General features: G+C 48.3%; 1 protein-coding gene across 1 annotated transcript; it reads left to right on the forward strand.

Moving 5' to 3' along the window:
* Positions 1-12,855, forward strand: EMC7 (ER membrane protein complex subunit 7). The gene is made up of 5 exons (XM_088465282.1): positions 1-313; positions 2,470-2,589; positions 10,119-10,257; positions 12,339-12,419; positions 12,506-12,855. The coding sequence occupies exons 1-5, from the start codon at positions 96-98 to the stop codon at positions 12,653-12,655; spliced, it is 708 nt and encodes a 235-aa protein (XP_088321408.1). The 5' UTR covers positions 1-95; the 3' UTR covers positions 12,656-12,855.
* The last annotated feature ends 9,907 nt before the right edge of the window (positions 12,856-22,762 follow it).

The following is a 22,762-nucleotide window of genomic DNA, read 5'->3' on the forward strand; positions in this document are numbered from 1 at the left end:
GGTGTCAGTGCTGCAGGCCGGAAAGGGAGGTACCGGGTCTGTCAGTCATTCCCTGTCCTCCTGCTGCTACTTCCCTGGCCGGCCCGGCATCCGCTATGGTTCTCCCCTCCGCTTCCAGATGGCGCTGCCTCCCACTGCTGCTGCTGGCACTGCTGCCGCTGAGCTTAGCCGAGTCAGAGGTGCTCAGTCTGGGCTCTGTAGCAGACAAGTTCAAGGTGGAGGGCCGGGCGGTGGTGCCCGGGGTGAGGCCGCAGGACTGGGTGAGCGGGGCCCGGGTGCTGGTGGACGGAGAGGAACATGTCGGCTTCCTGAGGTGAGACCACTGCAGTCTGCATTCCGGGCACAGTGTGGCCATAGTGTAGCTGCTGTGCTGCTCCTGGGTGTACAGTGTGCCATAGTGTAGCTGCTGTGCTGCGCCTGGGTATACAGTGTGACCATAGTGTAGCTGCTGTGCTGCTCCTGGGTGTACAGTGTGACCATAGTGTAGCTGCTGTGCTGCTCCTGTGTGTACAGTATGACCATAGTGTAGCTGTGACCATAGTGTAGCTGCTGTGCTGCTCCTGTGTGTACAGTATGACCATAGTGTAGCTGTGACCATAGTGTAGCTGCTGTGCTGCTCCTGTGTGTACAGTGTGACCATAGTGTAGCTGCTGTGCTGCGCCTGTGTGTACAGTGTGACCATAGTGTAGCTGCTGTGCTGCTCCTGTGTGTATAGCCTGGCACTGCACTAATTAACCCTATCATAGTGCTGTCCTTGTATCAGATGGAATGGGCATTGCTGGGAGAAAAGAGAAAGTGTGTATGTATATATCTATATATTGTACAAAAGAGTGACAATGTAAAGGTTGACAAGTCAATGTGTCGATGTGCAAAAGGTCGATGGTGCATTTGGTCGACACAAATGATCAACACTTTTTTTGTAACTTAACCCTCCTGCAAGTGCCTGGGCCTAACCTTAAAAATGTTGAAAAACCATTAAAAATCGCGAGGCGACCATTTTTCTGTTGACATCAACCCTGTCGATTTATTGCATGTCGAACATCTGGTGTTCACTCATTGACTGTCGACCCTCATAGTGCTGATCTTCTATTCGGATACCATAATCGACAGTAGTCACTTTCTCCGTTATGCGCAGTGAGAGCAGGGCGCCCAGGTTACCCGGCATATGTTGGGTTCATATTACCTATGTGTGTGTGTGTGTGTGTGTGTGTGTATATATACACATATACACACACATACACACCACTCCAGAAAAAGGGGATAGCACTCAGAGTCTCAAATAAATCAACAATCCAATGCACAAGTGGTAGCCGACATTTTAGAGCTCTTAGCTCTTTTGTCAAGACTGAAAAAACACATACAATACAGCGGCCGGTGACTCACCAGGGGGCGTGCCCAAACAGTGATACCATCACCATGATAACTAAAAGAACACAAAATGATGCGGTTACTGTAAGAGGGAGAACAGGGAAGCGGGACAGAAGGAAGGGCTGGTAATAGACAACTAAGTCAGAACATGTTGAAACTGTGCAAAATCAATGCATAATGCAAACGGTAAATAGCAATGTGTACAACTCGTTTGCATTACACCCCCTGGTGAGTTGCCGGTGTCGCGCATGCCCATGACGTCGTCAGCACTCCGATGGGACAGCGTGGTGAGTACACACGGGTGTATTGGCTTAGGTATGTATTTATATGTCTGTATTGTATGTGTTTTTTTCAGTCTTGATAAAAGAGCTAAGAGCTCTGAAACGTTGGCTCCCACTTGTGCATTGGATTGTTGATTTATTGGAGACTCTGAGTGCTATCCCCATTGCCTGTATTATGTATGTGTGTGTGTATGTTCAGCTAAGGTCTGTCCTGTCTTTGACATGAGCTGTGGTGCGTGCTGCATCCTCCCAACAGCTCCCACTGCTTCGAAGGGACAGACCACTCGGAGAGGAGGACCACTGCGCTAGGAACGGGTAAGTATAGCGGGGCAAAATGGAGCAGGTCCATTTACTAGTGCCTAAATAAAATCATTTTTACTTTCAGAGAGCTGTAATCAGATGCAACCCAACACTGGTTGGATGGTTGTAGCTCTGGCAGGTTCCATTTTGACCTAAAAATGTAACTCCGGGGCCTTTGGCTGTCCAGTGGAGAAGCTCGATGTGGCCTGTTTGGCTGTCATCCTCTGATACTATTGGTCTTCCAAGAGTCTTGTAGGACCGATATTGTGTTAGTGCTGCTGGGATCACATCTAATTTAAAAAAATATATATATATGTATATTCCGTTGACTGCTGGGATCACTTTACTTGACGCCAGCAACAAAGGACGTTGAAGTTAATTTTACTCACCTTGCATTTGATGATAACCATTTGTTGTATTGTCTAGTATCTATTAATGTAAGCTTTGGTATACTATGTATAGGTAAAACTGGAATTGTTACAAGTGTTTAATGATCTCTCTTTATCATGTCTTTATCCAGGACTGATGGGAGCTTTGCTGTTCACGATGTTCCTTCTGGTTCCTATGTGGTTGAAGTTGTGTCCCCAGCACATCGTTTTGATCCTGTCCGTGTTGATATCACGTCTAAGGGTAAAATGAGGTAACTACTTGTATCATTGTAAAGGGTTAGTACTTGAAAAAGAAAGTAATGAGCCTCAATACCTACTTTTAATATGATATGAAGCATGTTGTTGCATCTCCTGTACTTCCAAGTGTTGTTCCTTTCTTAGACCCTCTGTTCCAATGCTGTATGTTGATTATTAAAAAAAAAGTAGGCGACTATCTTCTTTTTCAAGGACTACTTTTTGTGAAATATATATTTTATATAAGATATTTCTCTCGGCCACATCGATAGGTCTCTGCAACCCTTACAGTTGACGGACCTTTAAAGTATATTTCACTAAACCTGGCCAAACACATTTAACACAGTGGTTCTCAAACTCTGTCCTCAGGACCCCACACAGCTCACCTGATCCAGATCACTTAGCAGGTGTTGTCATTGCTCGCTGAGACATTTTAAAAGATCCACAGCAGGAGCTAATTATTTCACATGTGATTCTGTCAGGAGTCCTGGAAAACATGCACTGTTTGGGGTCCTGAGGACCGAGTTTGAGAACCTGTGCTTTAACCCCATCGACTGGGAGACACATAAGTAGCGGGGGTGCCAGGCTGAAGAGGGCATAACCTAGTGAGTGTAAGGCCATCTTGTGACTCCTTATATGCTACAAAAATCCTTTTATGTTCAGCCACGTGTTTATTGTAGCTTTACTATAATTCTGTTTGTGGCTTCCTGTTAATATTCTTTTCAGTTTTAGAAAGTTTTGAGTATGATATTCATCACACATAACATTCGCAGTATCGCCTGCATAGTTGGGTGAGACCAGGCTCCCATGCAGAAGCTGCTGGGTGTCCTATTGGATACATGATGGTTCCCTGAGACCATTCTCTGTGCTGCAGAAGGCTCTCCCACATGTTGTCTCTAGTGCCGCTCATCAGTCTGTAATATAATTTAATACAAATATTATATAATCAATTTCCATAATTATATATTATAGGAGTTTCTTACGCTCAAGTACAATACACCTATTAAATCAGATTTCTACTTCAGGGTCCATAGGGTATCCACAGGATACCTTGGGGGTATAGGTGTGACGTCAGTCGCAGGGCACCAAAGAGTTAAGCTTTCAGCCTCCCAGGATGCACTAGGTCCCCCTCCTATACCCCGCCCCCGGGCCAAGGCACCCCAGTTTAGTTTGGTGCCCGGCCGGAGTCGGGTGCACCTGTTGGAGTGGGGGCTAGAAGAGCCCCTGAAGCTTATTCTTCATGCAGCTGTGGCTGCACATCTGGATGAACAGCATGGACAGTCAGTCCTGACGTCCATGCTGTCTTCCCTACACCCCGCCGGTACCAGAACGCCGGTACTGATCCGGGGATGCTGGTGGGCGTCTGGGGTCACAGCTAGCGGTGACCCCAGATGCTCCGGACCATGGCCGGATTCAAGGGGGACAGAGGTAAGCAGCGGGGTCCCGCGGTGGGTCCCCACTGATCACATGGTCCTAAGTCCCCAGGCAGGGGGCTCCCTGGGGACTGGCTGCAGCGTGGAGCCAGGCGACCAACCTGCGCTTCCACTACCCCCTGGGACAGCGGACCGCAGCAGAGCGGTAGCGCTGCGGCGTCCCAGGGGTTAAATGCATGCCAGGGGAGCGCGCCTTCCCTGTCTCACAGCCGGCGCCTCCCCCGCTGCACACAGCCCTCTCTGCATGCTGCCGACTGGTCCTGTGGCAGCGCTCCTCCCCCAGGCCAGCCTCCTCTCTGCATGGTGAACGCTGCTGGAAGCGCTGGACGGAAGCATCGTGGTCTGGGTCCCCCCGCATACCTCTCCTCCGCTGTGGTCAGGTCTGTGTATGCAGCGCTGTATCCTACCAGGCCCTGTGTCTGTGTAGTTGAGTGATCAGCGCTGTTAGTGCAGGAATTGTTATTTTTCTGCATTGTATGTGACTGTGCTAGCGCTGCTGCCTGTAACTTTTCTTCTCTAAACTGTCAGCTTTATTACTGTCCCTGTTCTTTCTGCTAAAGCCCTTGCGGTGCGGTGCTGCAGGGTGGTCTCTCGCCTATTTAATACTTAATTGGTGAGAGAGGTCACATACGTGGTGCCATCATGTCTGAAAGTGATTTTCCCCTCCGGCTACAGTGTACCATGTGCAAAGTACCGTTAGCGGAGGGGGAGGGTAGCGCGGAGGGCCTTTGCCGGCAGTGTTTGTCCATGGCGCGGCCTATTACGGTTACAGCACCGGTACAGGAGCCGCCCTGGGCTTGTTTCGCTCAGGCGTTAACAGCTTTAGTGGGCCAGTTAGCTCCGCAGCCCGCGTTTACTCCGATGGGTTTGTCCCAGCAGTCTGTGGTGTCGTCACCCATGCAGGGGTTCCCACGACAATTGGTGGTACCCCATAGTCTCCCTATTTCCCCGCTCCCGGGTTCTCAGGAGCCAGCGTGGGTTAACTCCCTGACGAGTTCTGTACAGCACTTGTCGGATGTGTTGCAAGGGGAGTCTGTGATGCGGTCTCATAAAAGGCCGGTGGCGTCTCTGTCCGCTCCTTATGAGGATGACGAAGGGACGTCTGATGATGGGGAGATTCTAGATCCTTACGATCAGGAACCTCTCCATACTAAGGACGCTGATGCTAAGTCCAAAGTATATATTCCTGGACTTATTCGGGCGGTCCGCACAGCCTTGGTGATTGAGGACGAAGTTCCCCCAGCGGCTAAATCTAAGTATGCCTTTTTCAAAGATGTGAAGGGCGATGCCACAGTCTTTCCTCTTTCGGGTCAGTTGGTGGACCATTTAGAGGAGGCGTGGAAACAACCTGGCAAAAGATACCAGCCGCAGAGACGCCTGGCGGTGGCTTATCCGTTCGCAGATAATTATTTTGCTAAGTGGGAATCCCCTCCACAGGTGGATTCTCACGTGACCCGTCTTGTCCGTAGTGCCACATTGCCGATGCCATCCATGTCCTCCCTTAAGGATGCTACGGACCGCAAGGTAGAAATCTGCCTGAAGTCCGCTTATTCCCTTGCAGGGGGGGCAGCACGGCCGGCTATGGCCATTTGCTGGGTTGCCAGAGCGATGGAGCGCTGGGCGGATTCATTAGAGGCTTCTTTTGAATCCGACTGTCCGGCCGATCAGGCGGAGTTGATTGGTAATCTCCGTGATTCGGCCACCTACATCAACGAGGCGGCTCTAGACATTAGTACTCTGGTGTCTAGAATTTCTTCAGCAGCGGTAGCTGCTCGTCGCACCTTGTGGCTGCGATCCTGGAAGGCGGACGCAGATTCCAAGAAAGGTCTGGAAGCGTTGCCGTTTACCGGAGAAGTTCTCTTCGGTCCGGATCTGGATAAGATTGTGGCCACGCTGGCGGCAGCCAAATCTGCCTGTCTCCCGTCGGCCGCTGCTCCTTCTGGTTCGGGACCATCGTCCTTTCGGTCATCTAGGGCCCAGGGCAGGCCCAAACCTCAGTCGTTTCCTCGACAGGCTGGCCCTAAGAAATCGGTCAAGCCCCGGAAGCAGGCATGGAGTACCAGACGTCCGGCCCCCAAGCCAGATGACAAGCCTGCGGCCTGACGGTCCGGGCCTCCCTTTGGGGGATCCCAGGGTGGGAGGCCGCCTGCTACAGTTCGCCCAGTGTTGGTCGACCACTACGACAGACACTTGGGTTCTGGAGGTGGTTTCCCATGGATACGCCCTCTCCTTCCGGCACAGACCCCCGGCTCGCTTCTTCACCACGGGTCTCCCATCAGACCGGAACAAGGCTACGGAGCTGCGGAAGGTATTGCACACTATGCTCCAGGCTGGAGTTATAGTGGCGGTTCCATTCTCCCAGAGGGGCCAGGGTTTCTATTCAAATCTATTTTTGGTACAGAAACCCAATGGGTCATATCGTCCGATTCTCAACCTCAAAGCACTCAACAAGTCTTTGCGGGTCCCGAAGTTTCGGATGGAGACCCTACGGTCCATCATTCTGGCGCTGGAACCTGGGGACTACTTGGTGTCATTGGACATACAGGACGCTTACCTGCATGTCCCTATTCTTTGGCGCCATCAACAGTTCCTCAGGTTTGCAATCAGCAGCGACCACTTCCAGTTTCGGGCGTTACCTTTTGGCCTGGCAACAGCACCACGTGTTTTCACCAAGGTGATGGCGGTCATGGCGGCTTCTCTGCGGCTGCAGGGAGTCCGCATGTTGCCGTATTTGGACGACCTGTTATTGGTGGCAGGATCTCCAGAGCTCCTGTTACGCCACTTGGACCTGACCATTGCACTGCTGCAACGGCACGGCTGGCTAATCAACTGGCAGAAGTCCACTCTAATCCCGTCTCGGAGGATTCTGCATCTTGGAGCCTTATTGGACTCGGGACAGCAAAGGATCTTCGTGACGGAGGACAAGATCTCTGCTTTACAGTCAAGGGTGCGCAGTTGTCTGCACAGCCGCCGGGTGTCCTTACACTCGGCGATGAGGTTACTGGGCTCCATGGTGTCGGTGTTCGACATGGTGGAATACGCCCAGTTTCACTCCAGACCTCTGCAGCACCTGATCCTGTCCAAGTGGAACGGGCTGACTCAGTCTCTGAAGTCCCAGACGATTGTGCTCACCCAGGAGGTTCGCCTGTCCCTTACGTGGTGGTTACAGACGACCCACCTCAACAAGGGACGTCCGTTCTGGGTTCCAAATTGGGTCCTGTTGACAACGGACGCCAGTCTTCGGGGCTGGGGAGCAGTTTCGGGTCCACACTTGTTCCAGGGCAGGTGGACGCCGACAGAAGCGGAGCTTCCAATAAATATCTTGGAACTCCGTGTGGTCTTCAATGCTCTCCAGCAGGCACAGCGGTTTCTCCAGGGTCGCCCGGTGCAGGTCCAGTCGGACAACGCTACCACCGTGGCCTACATAAACAGGCAAGGAGGAACTCGCAGTCGGGCGGCTCTCGTAGAGGTCTCTCGGATCCTGGTTTGGGCGGCGCGCAATCTTCCGGCCATATCAGCGGTCTTCATCCCGGGAGTGCTCAATTGGGAGGCGGACTTTCTAAGTCGCCAGGACGTTCATCCGGGGGAATGGTCCCTGCACCCGGACGTTTTTCAACTACTGGTGGACAGGTGGGGTCTTCCAGAAATCGACCTCATGGCGTCCCGGCACAACAACAAGTTGCCGGTGTACGGGTCTCGCACAAGAGACGAAGGGGCGTCTCTGGTGGATGCTCTGTCCGTCCGGTGGACGTTCCTGTTCGCATACCTGTTCCCTCCGGTCTCCCTTCTTCCACGGGTAATCCGGAAATTCAAACAGGAAGGAGGGACGCTCCTGTTGATAGCTCCCGCGTGGCCCAGACGGCACTGGTTCTCAGACCTTCAGGGTCTGTCCGTGGACATTCCTCTGCGGTTGCCGCTACGACCGGACCTTCTGTCTCAGGGTCCTTGCCTTCACCCGGACCTGACTCGGCTGTCTTTGACGGCGTGGCTGTTGAGACGGCCATGCTGAGGTCCCGGGGGTTTTCCAGCTCTGTGGTGCGTACCATGTTACGAGCTCGGAAACCGTCTTCCGCGAGGATATACCATCGCGTGTGGCATACGTTCTTCCAGTGGTGTCGACCGAGAGGTTATGCACCGCGGGAGTTTCGTCTGTCTCGGATTCTCGCCTTCCTGCAAGCGGGACTAGATCATGGGCTTCGCCTTGCTTCTTTGAAGGTACAGGTTTCGGCCCTATCTGTCTGGTTTCACCGTAGGATTGCTACAATCCCGGATGTGCGCACCTTTATGCAGGGTGTTCTCCGCATTCAGCCGCCCTTTGTTCCACCTGTGGCGCCTTGGGATTTGGCTGTGGTCCTGAGGGCTCTCCAAGGACCGCCGTTTGAACCACTGGGCTCAGTGGATCTTAAATGGCTAACAGCTAAGACTGTTTTCCTTCTGGCCATTGCTTCGGCCAGACGTGTTTCTGAGTTAGGGGCTCTTTCTTGTAGACCCCCTTTCTTGGTTTTTTATGGGAACAGGGCAGTGCTCCGCACTCGGCCCGAGTTTCTTCCCAAAGTTGTTTCCCAGTTTCATATTAACGAGGAAATAGTTGTTCCGGCCTTTAACTCACCGGGTCTTTCCGTGGGTGAGGCCTCTTTGGATGTTGTGCGGGCCTTAAGGACTTATGTTGACCGCACTTCTTCGTTTAGGAAGTCGGACGCTTTGTTTGTCCTCTTTGGCTTCCGTAAAAAGGGTTGGCCTGCTTCAAAGCAAACTTTGGCAGCCTGGATCCGTATGGCTATTTCTGAAGCTTATCTTCATGAAGGCCTACCGGTCCCTCCTTCTCTGAAGGCTCATTCCACTAGGTCTGTGGGTCCTTCGTGGGCAGCTCGACGTGGTGCCTCGGCAGTTCAGATCTGCAAGGCTGCTACGTGGTCTTCTGTCCATACCTTCGTGAGGTATTACAGGTTTGACACCTTCGCCTCTCAGGATGCTTCCTTCGGGCGGCGGATTCTCCTTTCTGCACAGGAGCGTCCCCACCCTTAAAGGATACTGCTTTGGGACATCCCCAAGGTATCCTGTGGATACCCTATGGACCCTGAAGTAGAAAATATGAGATATGGTAAGAACTTACCCTTGTTATCTCTATTTCTACGAAGTCCATAGGGTTCCACAGGACTCCCGCCCTGTCGCACCTGTGCTGCAGATGGGCTTTGCTCTGGTCACCGGTTTTCCGTCTCCCTCTGGTGAGAATGTGATTCTTGTATGTGTCCAGATCTTTGTTCTCTCTCTTCCTTCTCCTCCTCCGGCCTATGGCTTGGTAACTAACTGAGGTGCCTTGGCCCGGGGGCGGGGTATAGGAGGGGGACCTAGTGCATCCTGGGAGGCTGAAAGCTTAACTCTTTGGTGCCCTGCGACTGACGTCACACCTATACCCCCAAGGTATCCTGTGGAACCCTATGGACTTCGTAGAAATAGAGATAACAAGGGTAAGTTCTTACCATATCTCATATTATTTTATTAATAGGATTTATTGTGATCAGTCCCCATTGTAAGTAAAATAAATGCAGGTAATTATAAAGGGGGTCCTGTAGCCGGTAATTACATTTGTCTCAGCGCTGTCTCCATGACATTTAGGATTAAACGTTTGCTTTATGATCACTTAGCACCGTGTCTTGATCTGACAGTGTGTGAATGGGATGTTGGTTATGTGAAAGGATTTATTAGTACAGCTGCACACACACGTAAAGATTTTCTGTCCAACCAGCCAACTAGTTGATTGGTTGGAATGAAAATCTGGTAATGTATGGGGGTAACTGATGATCAGCAATTTGCTCCTAAATGCCAGAAAACAGATATAAATGGTTGTCAGACAAGTTTGTTAAATGTTTGATCTAAACAATTTGTTCAGACAACAGTTTTTGTCCATTTTCCGGCGTTTGGGAGGAAATTGCTGATTGTCAGTTACTCCCATACGTTACCAGATTATCATTCCAACCAATCAACTAGTTGGCTGGTTGGACAGATAATCCTTACATGTGTGTATGCAGCTGTACTATAGAAGATGCAGAGAAATGTTACTGGTCATTTGTGAGTGCTGTGATTTATGTGTATCATGTTTTATCTTTCTTTAGGGCCAGGTTTGTGAATCACATCAAAACATCAGAAGTGGTCCGCTTGCCGTATCCTCTGCAGATGAAGTCATCTGGGCCTCCATCCTACTTCATTAAGAGGGAAACCTGGGGATGGACAGACTTTCTAATGAACCCAATGGTAGGTTTCTGATGTACAACTTTGTTCTTGAAGTTGGTTATACAACGGTTTCTCTAAATACACATAAGAGACAATGGCAATGTATTGTGTTCCTCACCATTTATTACATGCTGTGGTATTTGCCAAAATCTCAAGTGGTTTGTTTTATTTGTTAATCAGAGTAGAGCAGTGAGTTCTATGGCAGTAATGCCAGGTGCACACTTATTAGTGTTCATTCCAGCACCCTGCACCTGTCACAACCCATGCAGTTCCTCTTTCCTGCCTGGGTTGTCACTCTGGTGCTTTTAGCACTCGCTGGTCTGTATCTCAGCAGTGTGTTGCATCAGCTGAGTGTGCTAGAAGCACCAGAGCAGAATGCGACACCCCAGGATAGAGGAACTGCATGGGTTGTGACAGGTGCAGAGTGCTAGCCTGAACACTATACCTGGGTGACAGATTGGCCGACACGTCTGCCGACAGACCGATTTTTGTGTGTATGCAGGTTTGCAAAACACACTGATCGACCAACAGATATGTCTGACCACAGGAACCGGTAGTGACGTCATGGTCGGCGGTTCCTGCATCTGGCATGTGGGTCAGTCGGTCGTCCGTGCACACAGGTACATGGCATCTGCCGTGCTGCACGGCCTACATGATATATCTGTGAACAACGTCGATCACAGATATATATCTTGTATACAAACTGGTCGATTGGGGGGGCAATCTATCGTTTGATAGCTTTACGAACTATATATTGTCCAGTGTGTACCCAGCATAAATTATAGAAGAGTGGGAATAGCTTTTGCGGCACCATCTGACATGAAAAGATGATCTTCATACCATTAGCTATGTACAGTAACCTTTTCTCTGTACATATACATTGCAGTCTCTCTCAAAGTTTTACAAGCGAGACGTAGGTCATTATTCCCGATTGGTAAGACTACTATTTATTTATTAACAGTTTCTTATATAGCGCAGCAAATTCCGTTGCGCTTTACAATCTGAATCAACATTAACATTATACTGGGTTGTAAAAGACATACATACATACATACATACATACATACATACATACATACATAAGGGTAAGAGGGTCCTGCTCGCAAGCTTACAATCTATAGGGAAATAGGTGCTGATACACAAGGAGAGGTGCTACATATTGCAAATTGGTCCAGCCCGATAGCAGATGTTCTTGGTGGGCTGTATAATCCAATCACACTGGAAAGTTGGCCTAGGGTTAGGGGGATGTTAAATTGAAGAAAGAGAAGATGTGATAGGTGTTTACTATAAGAAGAGAGTTACATAGGGAGCTATAAAAGGTTATGTGGGTGGTTCTGGAATCTGATGTTTGTCTAAAGAGGTGAGTTTTCAGAGAACGCTTGAATGTTTGGAAACTAGTGATTAAGTGGTTTTAACCACAGTTGTATAAAATCCCATGTATTTATTAATACTTTGTGGTCTGTTTTATTGGGATTCTTCATGTTCACTCGGGAGGTTTGAGCTCATCTGGATGAGGGGTCTCTTTGTATTCCTGCTTTCTTGCCTCTTCCTCCATAAGACCAGGCACTTTTTTCATTATGAGCTTTTCTTTTAGCAAAAGTGTCTCTCTGCCACAGCCGCCTGTACTCAGGCATTGCATGTTCATGCAGAGGCTATTCTAATTACAGGTTAAGGATCTATTAACCCGAATTCTGTGGGCATGAAGGTTTTCATTAGTAGATTTTGGCATAGCAAAAAATGTGCTTAACACACTTAAAGGCAATCCTCCTGTCTTTCCCCATACTCCCCTGGTACATAGCAATACCCCTTTATTAGAGTGTTTAGCAGAGCTCCTCATAGTAGCAATAGACAGAAGCCTTGTATATGAGATAATAGTGACTCTGCATTTTCTTTTCTATCTTTTCCATATAATGGAACATGGTAATATCTTACGTGTGTGAAAATTAAAAAAAAAAAAAAACACACAGATATATATATATATCAGTTGTTTGGAACATTAAATAATGGTATAGATATATATATATATATATATATATATATACCATTATTTAATGTTCCAAACAACTGTTTAAGTCCTGACCAGTTTTGTCTATATTGTACAGGTGATGATGATGGTACTCCCTCTTCTGATCTTCGTTCTGCTTCCAAAAGTCGTGAACACTAGTGACCCAGAGATGCGTCGGGTAAGTTGCAGTACAGTTTGCTTGGAACTCGTTGGTCCCCAATTCATATATCGCTCTCCCATCTAAACGCATGTTCTTTTCCTAAGGAAATGGAGCAATCCATGAACATGCTGAACTCCAACCCTGAGCTACCTGACGTTTCCGAATTCATGACCAGGCTTTTTACCTCAAAATCTTCCAGCAAATCCAGCAGTGGTGGCAAAGCAGGGAAGAGCGGAGTTGGGAAGAGGAGGTAGTGTCCGTAACCCACACTGGTCCCACAGCCGCACCCCATGGATACACTGAGCTCGGTCACACACATAAAGAAATATTGGCCAATGTGTGGAATTTACATACCTTTTTTATTATCAGGGAAGCTGTGACCTATTATTAGTGATGTATTTTGTTCTGTTGTGTATTATTTTTTTCTTTGCCTGCCTTGTGGTGGGGGGGGGGTTTGTGGGGGGGGGGTGCACACATGTCCATTTAAAAAGATATTTCCACAACTTGGCTTCTGTGGATGAGACTCGGTCACTAACGGTCTGCATTTAGTAAGTACCAGTGGTCACATCAGACAGAGAATTGTTTTTATTGTTCATCATTCTGCCCCATTATATTAGTTTCCCATTAAAAGGGGTCTACACAAATAACTAAGTGCTGCTAGAGTCACAGACCTTTGCAATTGTTATGTATAGTTACTTGGCTATGACTATATATAAGGGAGTAGTCAGTTATCATTAATGGCCACAAAGTGCTACGTTCCAAATGTTTCCCTTTCACCTCTCAAGCCCCCAACATTGCAGATTCTCTCCCCCTTCCCCCCGAGTGCACAGGGAAATCTGCCATATTGGGCGTCCTTATTTAGCAATGCTGAGCGCAACCACACGTCGCCACCGCACATCGCTATTAATTCAATACGGCCCTTAGAGTATGTTTGAATAGTTTGTTTCCAGTATGCACTGGACAATGCATTGATATGGGAAATACATGAAACAATGAACACAGGGGCTTATTTACATGCTATACTCTCCATTTCTCGCGTTTTGCCGAGTCACATTATCATGGCTTGTCTGTGCATTGTAGACTATCATAGGGAATGAATAATACGGCAAACCAGAGGCTGGGAAATACATTCTGAGATCTGTGTATTTATGTTACTGTATGTTTTTAAAGCTTCACATTGCAACAGCAAATGATTTGTTAATATATGAGTAAGAGTATGGATGAGAAATGTATAGCCAATAAAATATATAAATGTATTGTTAAATTTAAATCTGGGTACACATTACACCGACCGAGCTGCCGAATTGGTAAGTTGTACACACTTGCCAATCGGCTGCACAATATGTCTGGCCAGACATCAGAAATGGGAGGGCATTTAAATTTGCCCGCCCAGGTGTGATGCCAGTGTCGGTGGTTCCCGCAGTCAGCGGGATGCTTGTACACAAATGCAGATGCACCGAAATATCTGCAAGGGCTGATCTGACGACGTTCAAATATATCTGGTGTACACGATCACTGATGCGCTATAGAAATATATCGTTCATCGTTCCAGCAAACGTTATATCTACAAGTGTGTACCCATCTTTAGGCTATAGTTGTTACTATGTTTGTGTGATTATAACCATGTACACGTCAATTGTTTTTACTGTAGTAGCTTGCAGCTGTTATTACGGAATCGGTGTGAAATACAGATGGACGGGATGCTGGCTGTCAGTACACTGACAGCGGCATCCCGATGGTTCAAATCCCGACAGGGAAATGGTAAGTAATGTTCCCCTGTCCCATTTACCCCCTAACCCTTCTTTCCTGTACCCTAATACTTACCACCCTACCCGCACCCTAACCCTCCTGGTAAGTGCCTAAACCTAACCCTAACTTCCCCCCTGCCCAGAGTCTAACTCCCCCTGGGGCATCTAAACCTAAGCCCCCTCCCCCCTCCTGATACTCACCTTTCCACAGTGTCCTTACGATCGTTATGTCATCTGTCGGGTCCTGACAATCTACATCCTGGGTCATGTCGGGATTTCGGCGTCTGTGTTGTCTCGGAGTTCCGGTTGGGTTTCCGGCAGACTGCATCCTGCTTGTCAGGATCCTCACCAATTCCCGTTATTACTATTGTTGTTCTCCATCATCTGAAGGTCTGCCACCTTGTATTGTGCTGTGTACAATAGGTACTTGTATGTATGATGGTTATGGTTGGAATGTACCAAACCTGAGGAACTGTACAAACAAGTGAGACACAACTAGGCAGGTATTTTGGAAGGACACGATCCATACACTAGTTCCAAACTGCACCGAGTGGCATATGTAACAGGTCCCGGGATGGCAGACGTGCAGTTTTACTGAGGATTTAAAGCCCTGTGTTGTTTTTTTTAGTGGCAAACTCACAACTTTAAAATCCACAGCAAAATTGCCAAATTGGTACTTATTACATGTGACCCTGAGCGAGAGAGGCATCAGTTGGCTGTTCGCAAAATATTTTAATTTGCTGCTAAGAAGATGCACAAAAGTGAAGCTGTTTTTGTTTTTTTCCCCCCATTGAAGCGGAGCTAATAGTTATTACCTGTGATTGTCTGTTTGGCTTTGAATGAATGGACTTTAATATGTTGTGCTAGAATATATAACATTAAAAAGAAAAAAAAAATTACTTTGTGTGGTGTTTAGTTTTTTTTTTTATTATTTGGGGGGGGGGGGGGGAGCCTAGTTTTTTTTTTCTTGTTTTATTTTTCATAATGTTTGATATGCCTGTGGATTATAATATTGTCTTTTTAGTAGTTCTGTCTCCTTTCTAAGATGGTAACATGGATTCTATTTTCAAAATAATTCCAAGTGCAATAACGTTGTACCTACATTGCACAAAACAAAATAACAATCTCATGCGCACTTTAAACATAATATAAATATTGTTTATAGTAATTGATTGCTGCTCCTAATATGGTAATTCTGTTGTTTCCAAAGGAAGCCCAAAACACTAAAAGGACTTGTTGAATGAATAAGAAAATCTAGGAGACCAAATACTTAATTATTGAAATGGGAGAACAATTGGATATACATATTCTGAGAACAGCCAGCATTAAAATAACCATACACTTATTATGCTGCCTATATAAATTACAGGCGACAAGCCGAACTATTGCGTACGAATTTAATCAACATAGAGATAGAGATAGGACGATTAACAATTACACTTCACCCCACTGTGCAGTTTGTGAAATATTGAAAGTTATATGAATTGCTTGGTAGTATAGATCCTTAACAATACTCGTATATCCATGTTTAATGTAAACTGTATATAAAGGTATTTTCAGAACTATAAACAGCGAAAATTTGGAACTTCACAGAAAGTTCTGAGTAATTGCTGATGTATTACTAGATAGATTCCGAGCAATCAGCATAATAAACAGTCACAAATAGAGGCTGATACAAAGTTGTAAAGAAAATTCCAAAGTACTCCTTGCAATAAGAGATCAGTTGGTGTGGCTGTATTTAGGCTTACCCACAGCCGCTTGGCTCAGTCGGGGTGTGCCTACCAGGCTGGTAAGTCTATCAGATGCTGCAGCCGGTCCATGACCAGTGTGATGTACCTGTGGCCAGCAGAATACTTGGAGGCTTGATGTGTCCAGAACCTGATGGTAGCAAGCAGCCTCAGCCCGCTGTGTGTAGTTTCCTACAGCGCTGGGGTATTAAAGCCACAGGAACGGAGTATAGCTGCAATCAAGCAATACTGTATCAAGAATCTAAAATCCTTTATATTTAATAAGAAACTTTTGGCCCTGGGGGGCCGTGGACAAAATGATGATACTCTAAGGCGACGTGATTTGAAAAAGTTTGGGAACCACTGACCTAAATAACACACATGAGCACAGTTCTAATAATCTACATAAACTATAAATGTCAACTGTTCTGTATCCATACACAACCCCAGCAATAGTCCAGTATTGCTTGATCTTGGTGCACCCCTTAAACTAATTGCTTGCATTATAGGTACTGCTCCCTGGTATAGTTCTTTAAAGTACTTTAAGTACTTCCTGTTTTATGAATGCTGATTGATTGCTCGGTTTAGAGAATACAATCCACCTTTGATGGTATATACACCCAGCGAGTGTGTACATTGCCACATCATCATTTCAACTCTCATGAAGGCTTACTGTGGCATGTGACGGGTAAGATGAGACAGAAAGCCTTGTTCATTGCATCTTTACATAATACAAACTTGCTAACATCTCGGAGAGTTTGAGAAAATTTCGGGGAGTTCTCCAGGACTTCTGGGAGAGCAGTGCACCTTCATGGATCCTGGCCGCTTCCCTATTGCTGCTCCATGCTGTAATGCATTCAGTGCTGTTAATTTACTTATTTTTAAATCGCCTCCGTTATCTAAATCCATAACAGTGGTGGCAGATGTGGCCTTTTTTTTTTTTTCTTCCTTCTTGTCCGTTCTTTTTAGTATCTTCATGAATCAAATAAAAAGCTGTGCTGGAGTCTGGCTATCAGTATTAATACCACTCAGTAGTGACCTTGTGATCAAGCTCTTGCAGCCAAGACAATAGAGGAACCCTTCATCAGGATCATTTAAGCTGCGGGAGGACAAATACGGCCATAAGGAGTCCCGTAAGAAAGGTCCTCACTACTTATTATAAACTATCTTTGCCTTTTCTGGAATCAGCATTGTCTATATCTATGTAATCAGGATCAGACTGTACTTCATATAACAGGCTCACAGGATTCATTACACAGTGTCTACAAAACAGCTGTGATTATTCCACATTGATGTGTGTTTAAGTCCATAACTCATAGTAAATGTTGATCTGCTCCATTATAATGTATTTGGAGCTCAATTAGGAGCCTTTTTTTCGGATTACATCAAATTCTATGGCTCAGCTGAATATTGTATTACATGGCTGGATCTTGAGAGCTGCGTTTTAATTTGTTCATAATATATATATATATATATGCATGCTAATTTTATCAATTTATTTGATGGGTACATATTTGGGTACTTCTGAGTGGTTATAGTGCTGATAGCTGGACTGCAGCACGGGTTTGTGTTTTTATCAAATAAATTAGAAAAATATCCCTATTTTCCATATATACCTGCTGCTAATCTAGGGGCCTATGCATTAATAATCGCAGTACAGCCGCGATTATTAACAATCCAACTCGCGGTGCATATGTTCATTTTTAGTGCAAATATCCCGGCTATGTACTACTGGGAACTCGCAGGGACAGCGGTTGCGGTAACTGCTGTCCCCGCGAGGTATATCCCCGGCATATCGGAGAAGTCTATCACTGAAATTAGAGACTTCCCCGGGGGAAGCTGTCACTGCGCATGTGCACATCATCCGCTTCCGGGGCCGGCCAGGGGCTGCTGGGGAGAGATCGAAAGATCTCTCTGCTGCCCCTGGAGTGCCCATAGGCAAACCGTAGTATACACCATCTGAAGATGGTGTAAACTACCGGTGCCAAACTCTGAAACGCTTTGCTTTTTGGAGATTAGTACATAGAGGTCAGATCGTAGTCCCCATTGATAATAATGGGTACTGCGATCTGAAGCGTTAGTTAGTACTTTGCAGGAGATTTCTGTGAAATCTCCTGCATTGTGCTATTAGTACACAGTTTCTGCATAATTTTATGTAAAAAATGGCTTGGTACATAGGCCTCCTAGTCCACTTAGTATTTTCCGATTACAATCTATTTATGTTTCTTAAACAATGCAGCAGGTGTATTTATTGTGTGTTTACTATTGTATTGGAAATGTATCTTATCTATGCGATATTGATTCCTAATAGTTGCTATTTAGCACTGCAAGTCGCTAGAGAAAGAATTGCTTTCCAGTAAAATGCGGTTCCAAAGCACAAAAGATTATTTATGTAAAGAAAAAGTAACACGGTGAAAGATTTAACAACTAGAGTAAAAAGCAATCAATAATGGCTGGTAGCACCTCATTAGGGCCTGATTCTGAGTTGGGAGTAAAGCAAGAAGGATCTACAGTAGTACTGTAACTGCACCTGGACAAACCATGCTGTAATGCTATTGGTGCAAATAAATAATTTTTGCATGCAGGATAAATACTGGGTGATTTTGCATGTAGCCCACAAATGCTGGACAGCTTTATTTTTACACTGCAGTTTAGACTTCAGTTTGGACAAAGCCCTCTCACATCTAATCTCTGCACATTTTACATACAGTATGCCTCTCCTGCAGTGCATCATGGTTTAACCTAAGTACACAGTTACTTGTTCCTTTTTGTTTTATTCCCAACTCAGAATCAGACCCTACGCTTGACTGGCTGATCAGACAAGAATATCAATGGTTTAATATTAGTGTTATTACTTATTACATAAAAATGATTAATTAGATACAGTCGGCACAGTGATCCTGAAAACTATGCCTGATTCAGGAACTGCTGAATTTTTAAAGCATAAAACATGCCCTGATAATTATCACACTGTTCCTATAACATATACACAATACCATTGATACACCAAATACAAGTTTGTTACTCCATAAGCTTTTATCATTCAACATTCAAACTATCCTGTTGTGAGATTATTCTCCTTATTACTCTCATTCAAAATAATAATTGCAGCCAAAGGGGAGATACAGGCAGCGAAGGAGCAAACAGGAAGACAAAGGAGAGACAGGAAGCAGACATGGGACTGGCAGGTATAAGCAGGACAGGAAGCAGACATGGGACTGGCAGGTATAAGCAGGACAGGGAGGAGACGGGGGACTGGCAGGTATAAGCAGGACAGGGAGGAGACGGGGGACTGGCAGGTATAAGCAGGACAGGGAGGAGACGGGGGACTGGCAGATATAAGCAGGAGAGGGAGGAGACGGGGGACTGGCAGATATAAGCAGGACAGGGAGCAGACATGGGACTGGCAGGTATAAGCAGGACAGAAAGCAGACATGGGACTGGCAGCTATAAGCAGGACAGGGAGGAGACGGGGGACTGGCAGGTATAAGCAGGACAGGAAGCAGAAGGGGGACTGGCAGGACAGGGAGGAGACGGGGGACTGGCAGGTATAAGCAGGACAGGGAGGAGACGGGGGACTGGCAGGTATAAGCAGGACAGGAAGCAGAAGGGGGACTGGCAGGACAGGGAGGAGACGGGGGACTGGCAGGTATAAGCAGGACAGGGAGGAGACATGGGACTGGAAGGTATAAGCAGGACAGGAAGCAGAAGGGGGACTGTAAGGTATAAGCAGGACAGAAAGCAGACATGGGACTGGCAGCTATAAGCAGGACAGGGAGGAGACATGGGACTGGAAGGTATAAGCAGGACAGGAAGCAGAAGGGGGACTGTAAGGTATAAGCAGGACAGGGAGCAGACATGGGACTGGCAGGTATAAGCAGGACAGGGAGCAGACATGGGACTGGCAGGTATAAGCAGGACAGGAAGCAGAAGGGGGACTGTAAGGTATAAGCAGGACAGGGAGGAGACGGGGGACTGGCAGGTATAAGCAGGACAGGGAGGAGACGGGGGACTGGCAGGTATAAGCAGGACAGGAAGCAGAAGGGGGACTGGCAGCCATAAGCAGGACAGGGAGGAGACGGGGGACTGGCAGGTATAAGCAGGACAGGAAGCAGAAGGGGGACTGGCAGGACAGGGAGGAGACGGGGGACTGGCAGCTATAAGCAGGACAGGGAGGAGACATGGGACTGGAAGGTATAAGCAGGACAGGAAGCAGAAGGGGGACTGTAAGGTATAAGCAGGACAGGGAGCAGACATGGGACTGGCAGGTATAAGCAGGACAGGGAGCAGACATGGGACTGGCAGGTATAAGCAGGACAGGAAGCAGAAGGGGGACTGTAAGGTATAAGCAGGACAGGGAGGAGACGGGGGACTGGCAGGTATAAGCAGGACAGGGAGGAGACGGGGGACTGGCAGGTATAAGCAGGACAGGAAGCAGAAGGGGGACTGGCAGCCATAAGCAGGACAGGGAGGAGACGGGGGACTGGCAGGTATAAGCAGGACAGGAAGCAGAAGGGGGACTGGCAGGACAGGGAGGAGACGGGGGACTGGCAGGTATAAGCAGGACAGGGAGGAGACATGGGACTGGAAGGTATAAGCAGGACAGGAAGCAGAAGGGGGACTGTAAGGTATAAGCAGGACAGGGAGCAGACATGGGACTGGCAGGTATAAGCAGGACAGGGAGCAGACATGGGACTGGCAGGTATAAGCAGGACAGGAAGCAGAAGGGGGACTGTAAGGTATAAGCAGGACAGGGAGGAGACGGGGGACTGGCAGGTATAAGCAGGACAGGGAGGAGACGGGGGACTGGCAGGTATAAGCAGGACAGGAAGCAGAAGGGGGACTGGCAGCCATAAGCAGGACAGGGAGGAGACGGGGGACTGGCAGGTATAAGCAGGACAGGAAGCAGAAGGGGGACTGGCAGGACAGGGAGGAGACGGGGGACTGGCAGGTATAAGCAGGACAGGGAGGAGACGGGGGACTGGCAGGTATAAGCAGGACAGGGAGGAGATGGGACTGGCAGGTATAAGCAGGACAGGGAGGAGATGGGACTGGCAGGTATAAGCAGGACAGGAAGCAGAAGGGGGACTGGCAGCCATAAGCAGGACAGGGAGGAGACGGGGGACTGGCAGGTATAAGCAGGACAGGAAGCAGAAGGGGGACTGGCAGGTATAAGCAGGACAGGGAGGAGACGGGGGACTGGCCTGTATAAGCAGGACAGGGAGGAGACGGGGGACTGGCCTGTATAAGCAGGACAGGGAGGAGACCGGGGACTGGCATGTATAAGCAGGACAGGGAGGAGACGGACTGGCAGGTATAAGCAGGACAGAAAGCAGACATGGGACTGGCAGCTATAAGCAGGACAGGGAGGAGACATGGGACTGGAAGGTATAAGCAGGACAGGAAGCAGAAGGGGGACTGGCAGCCATAAGCAGGACAGGGAGGAGACGGGGGACTGGCAGCCATAAGCAGGACAGGGAGGAGACGGGGGACTGGCAGGTATAAGCAGGACAGGAAGCAGAAGGGGGACTGTAAGGTATAAGCAGGACAGGGAGCAGACATGGGACTGGCAGGTATAAGCAGGACAGGGAGCAGACATGGGACTGGCAGGTATAAGCAGGACAGGAAGCAGAAGGGGGACTGTAAGGTATAAGCAGGACAGGGAGGAGACGGGGGACTGGCAGGTATAAGCAGGACAGGGAGGAGACGGGGGACTGGCAGGTATAAGCAGGACAGGGAGGAGACGGGGGACTGGCAGGTATAAGCAGGACAGGAAGCAGAAGGGGGACTGGCAGCCATAAGCAGGACAGGGAGGAGACGGGGGACTGGCAGGTATAAGCAGGACAGGAAGCAGAAGGGGGACTGGCAGGACAGGGAGGAGACGGGGGACTGGCAGGTATAAGCAGGACAGGGAGGAGACATGGGACTGGAAGGTATAAGCAGGACAGGAAGCAGAAGGGGGACTGTAAGGTATAAGCAGGACAGGGAGCAGACATGGGACTGGCAGGTATAAGCAGGACAGGGAGCAGACATGGGACTGGCAGGTATAAGCAGGACAGGGAGGAGACGGGGGACTGGCAGGTATAAGCAGGACAGGGAGGAGACGGGGGACTGGCAGGTATAAGCAGGACAGGGAGGAGATGGGACTGGCAGGTATAAGCAGGACAGGAAGCAGAAGGGGGACTGGCAGCCATAAGCAGGACAGGGAGGAGACGGGGGACTGGCAGGTATAAGCAGGACAGGAAGCAGAAGGGGGACTGGCAGGTATAAGCAGGACAGGGAGGAGACGGGGGACTGGCCTGTATAAGCAGGACAGGGAGGAGACGGGGGACTGGCCTATATAAGCAGGACAGGGAGGAGACCGGGGACTGGCATGTATAAGCAGGACAGGGAGGAGACGGACTGGCAGGTATAAGCAGGACAGGGAGGAGGAGACGGAGGACTGGCAGGTATAAGCATGGCCACTCCCCCGACCATTAGGCCATAGGTCACACCCCAGACCATTAGGCCACTCCCCCTGACCCATAGGACACTCCCCTTGACTGATAGGCCACACCCCTGACCGATAGGCCACGCCCCCTGACTGAAAGGCCACACCCCATGATGCATAGCCCACTCCCCTTGACAATTAGGCCACCCGCTGACCAATAGGCAACGCCCCTTGACACAGGCCACACCCCCTTGACCATTAGGCCACTCCCTTGACCATTAGGCCACACCCCTGACCCATTTGTGTATACTCACTGTGCTTCAAAAATATACTGGTATGTTAATTGGCACTAATAGGCCACGCCCCCAGTCAATAAACCACACCCCCTGACTGATAGGCCACTCCCCTTGACCGACAGGCCACTCCCTCTGATCGATAGGTGGCACCCCTGACCCA

This window comes from Taudactylus pleione, unplaced genomic scaffold, assembly GCF_031769625.1.
Source record: "Taudactylus pleione unplaced genomic scaffold, aTauple2 ptg001956l, whole genome shotgun sequence".
In the NCBI taxonomy this organism is placed as follows: Eukaryota; Metazoa; Chordata; class Amphibia; order Anura; family Myobatrachidae; genus Taudactylus; species Taudactylus pleione.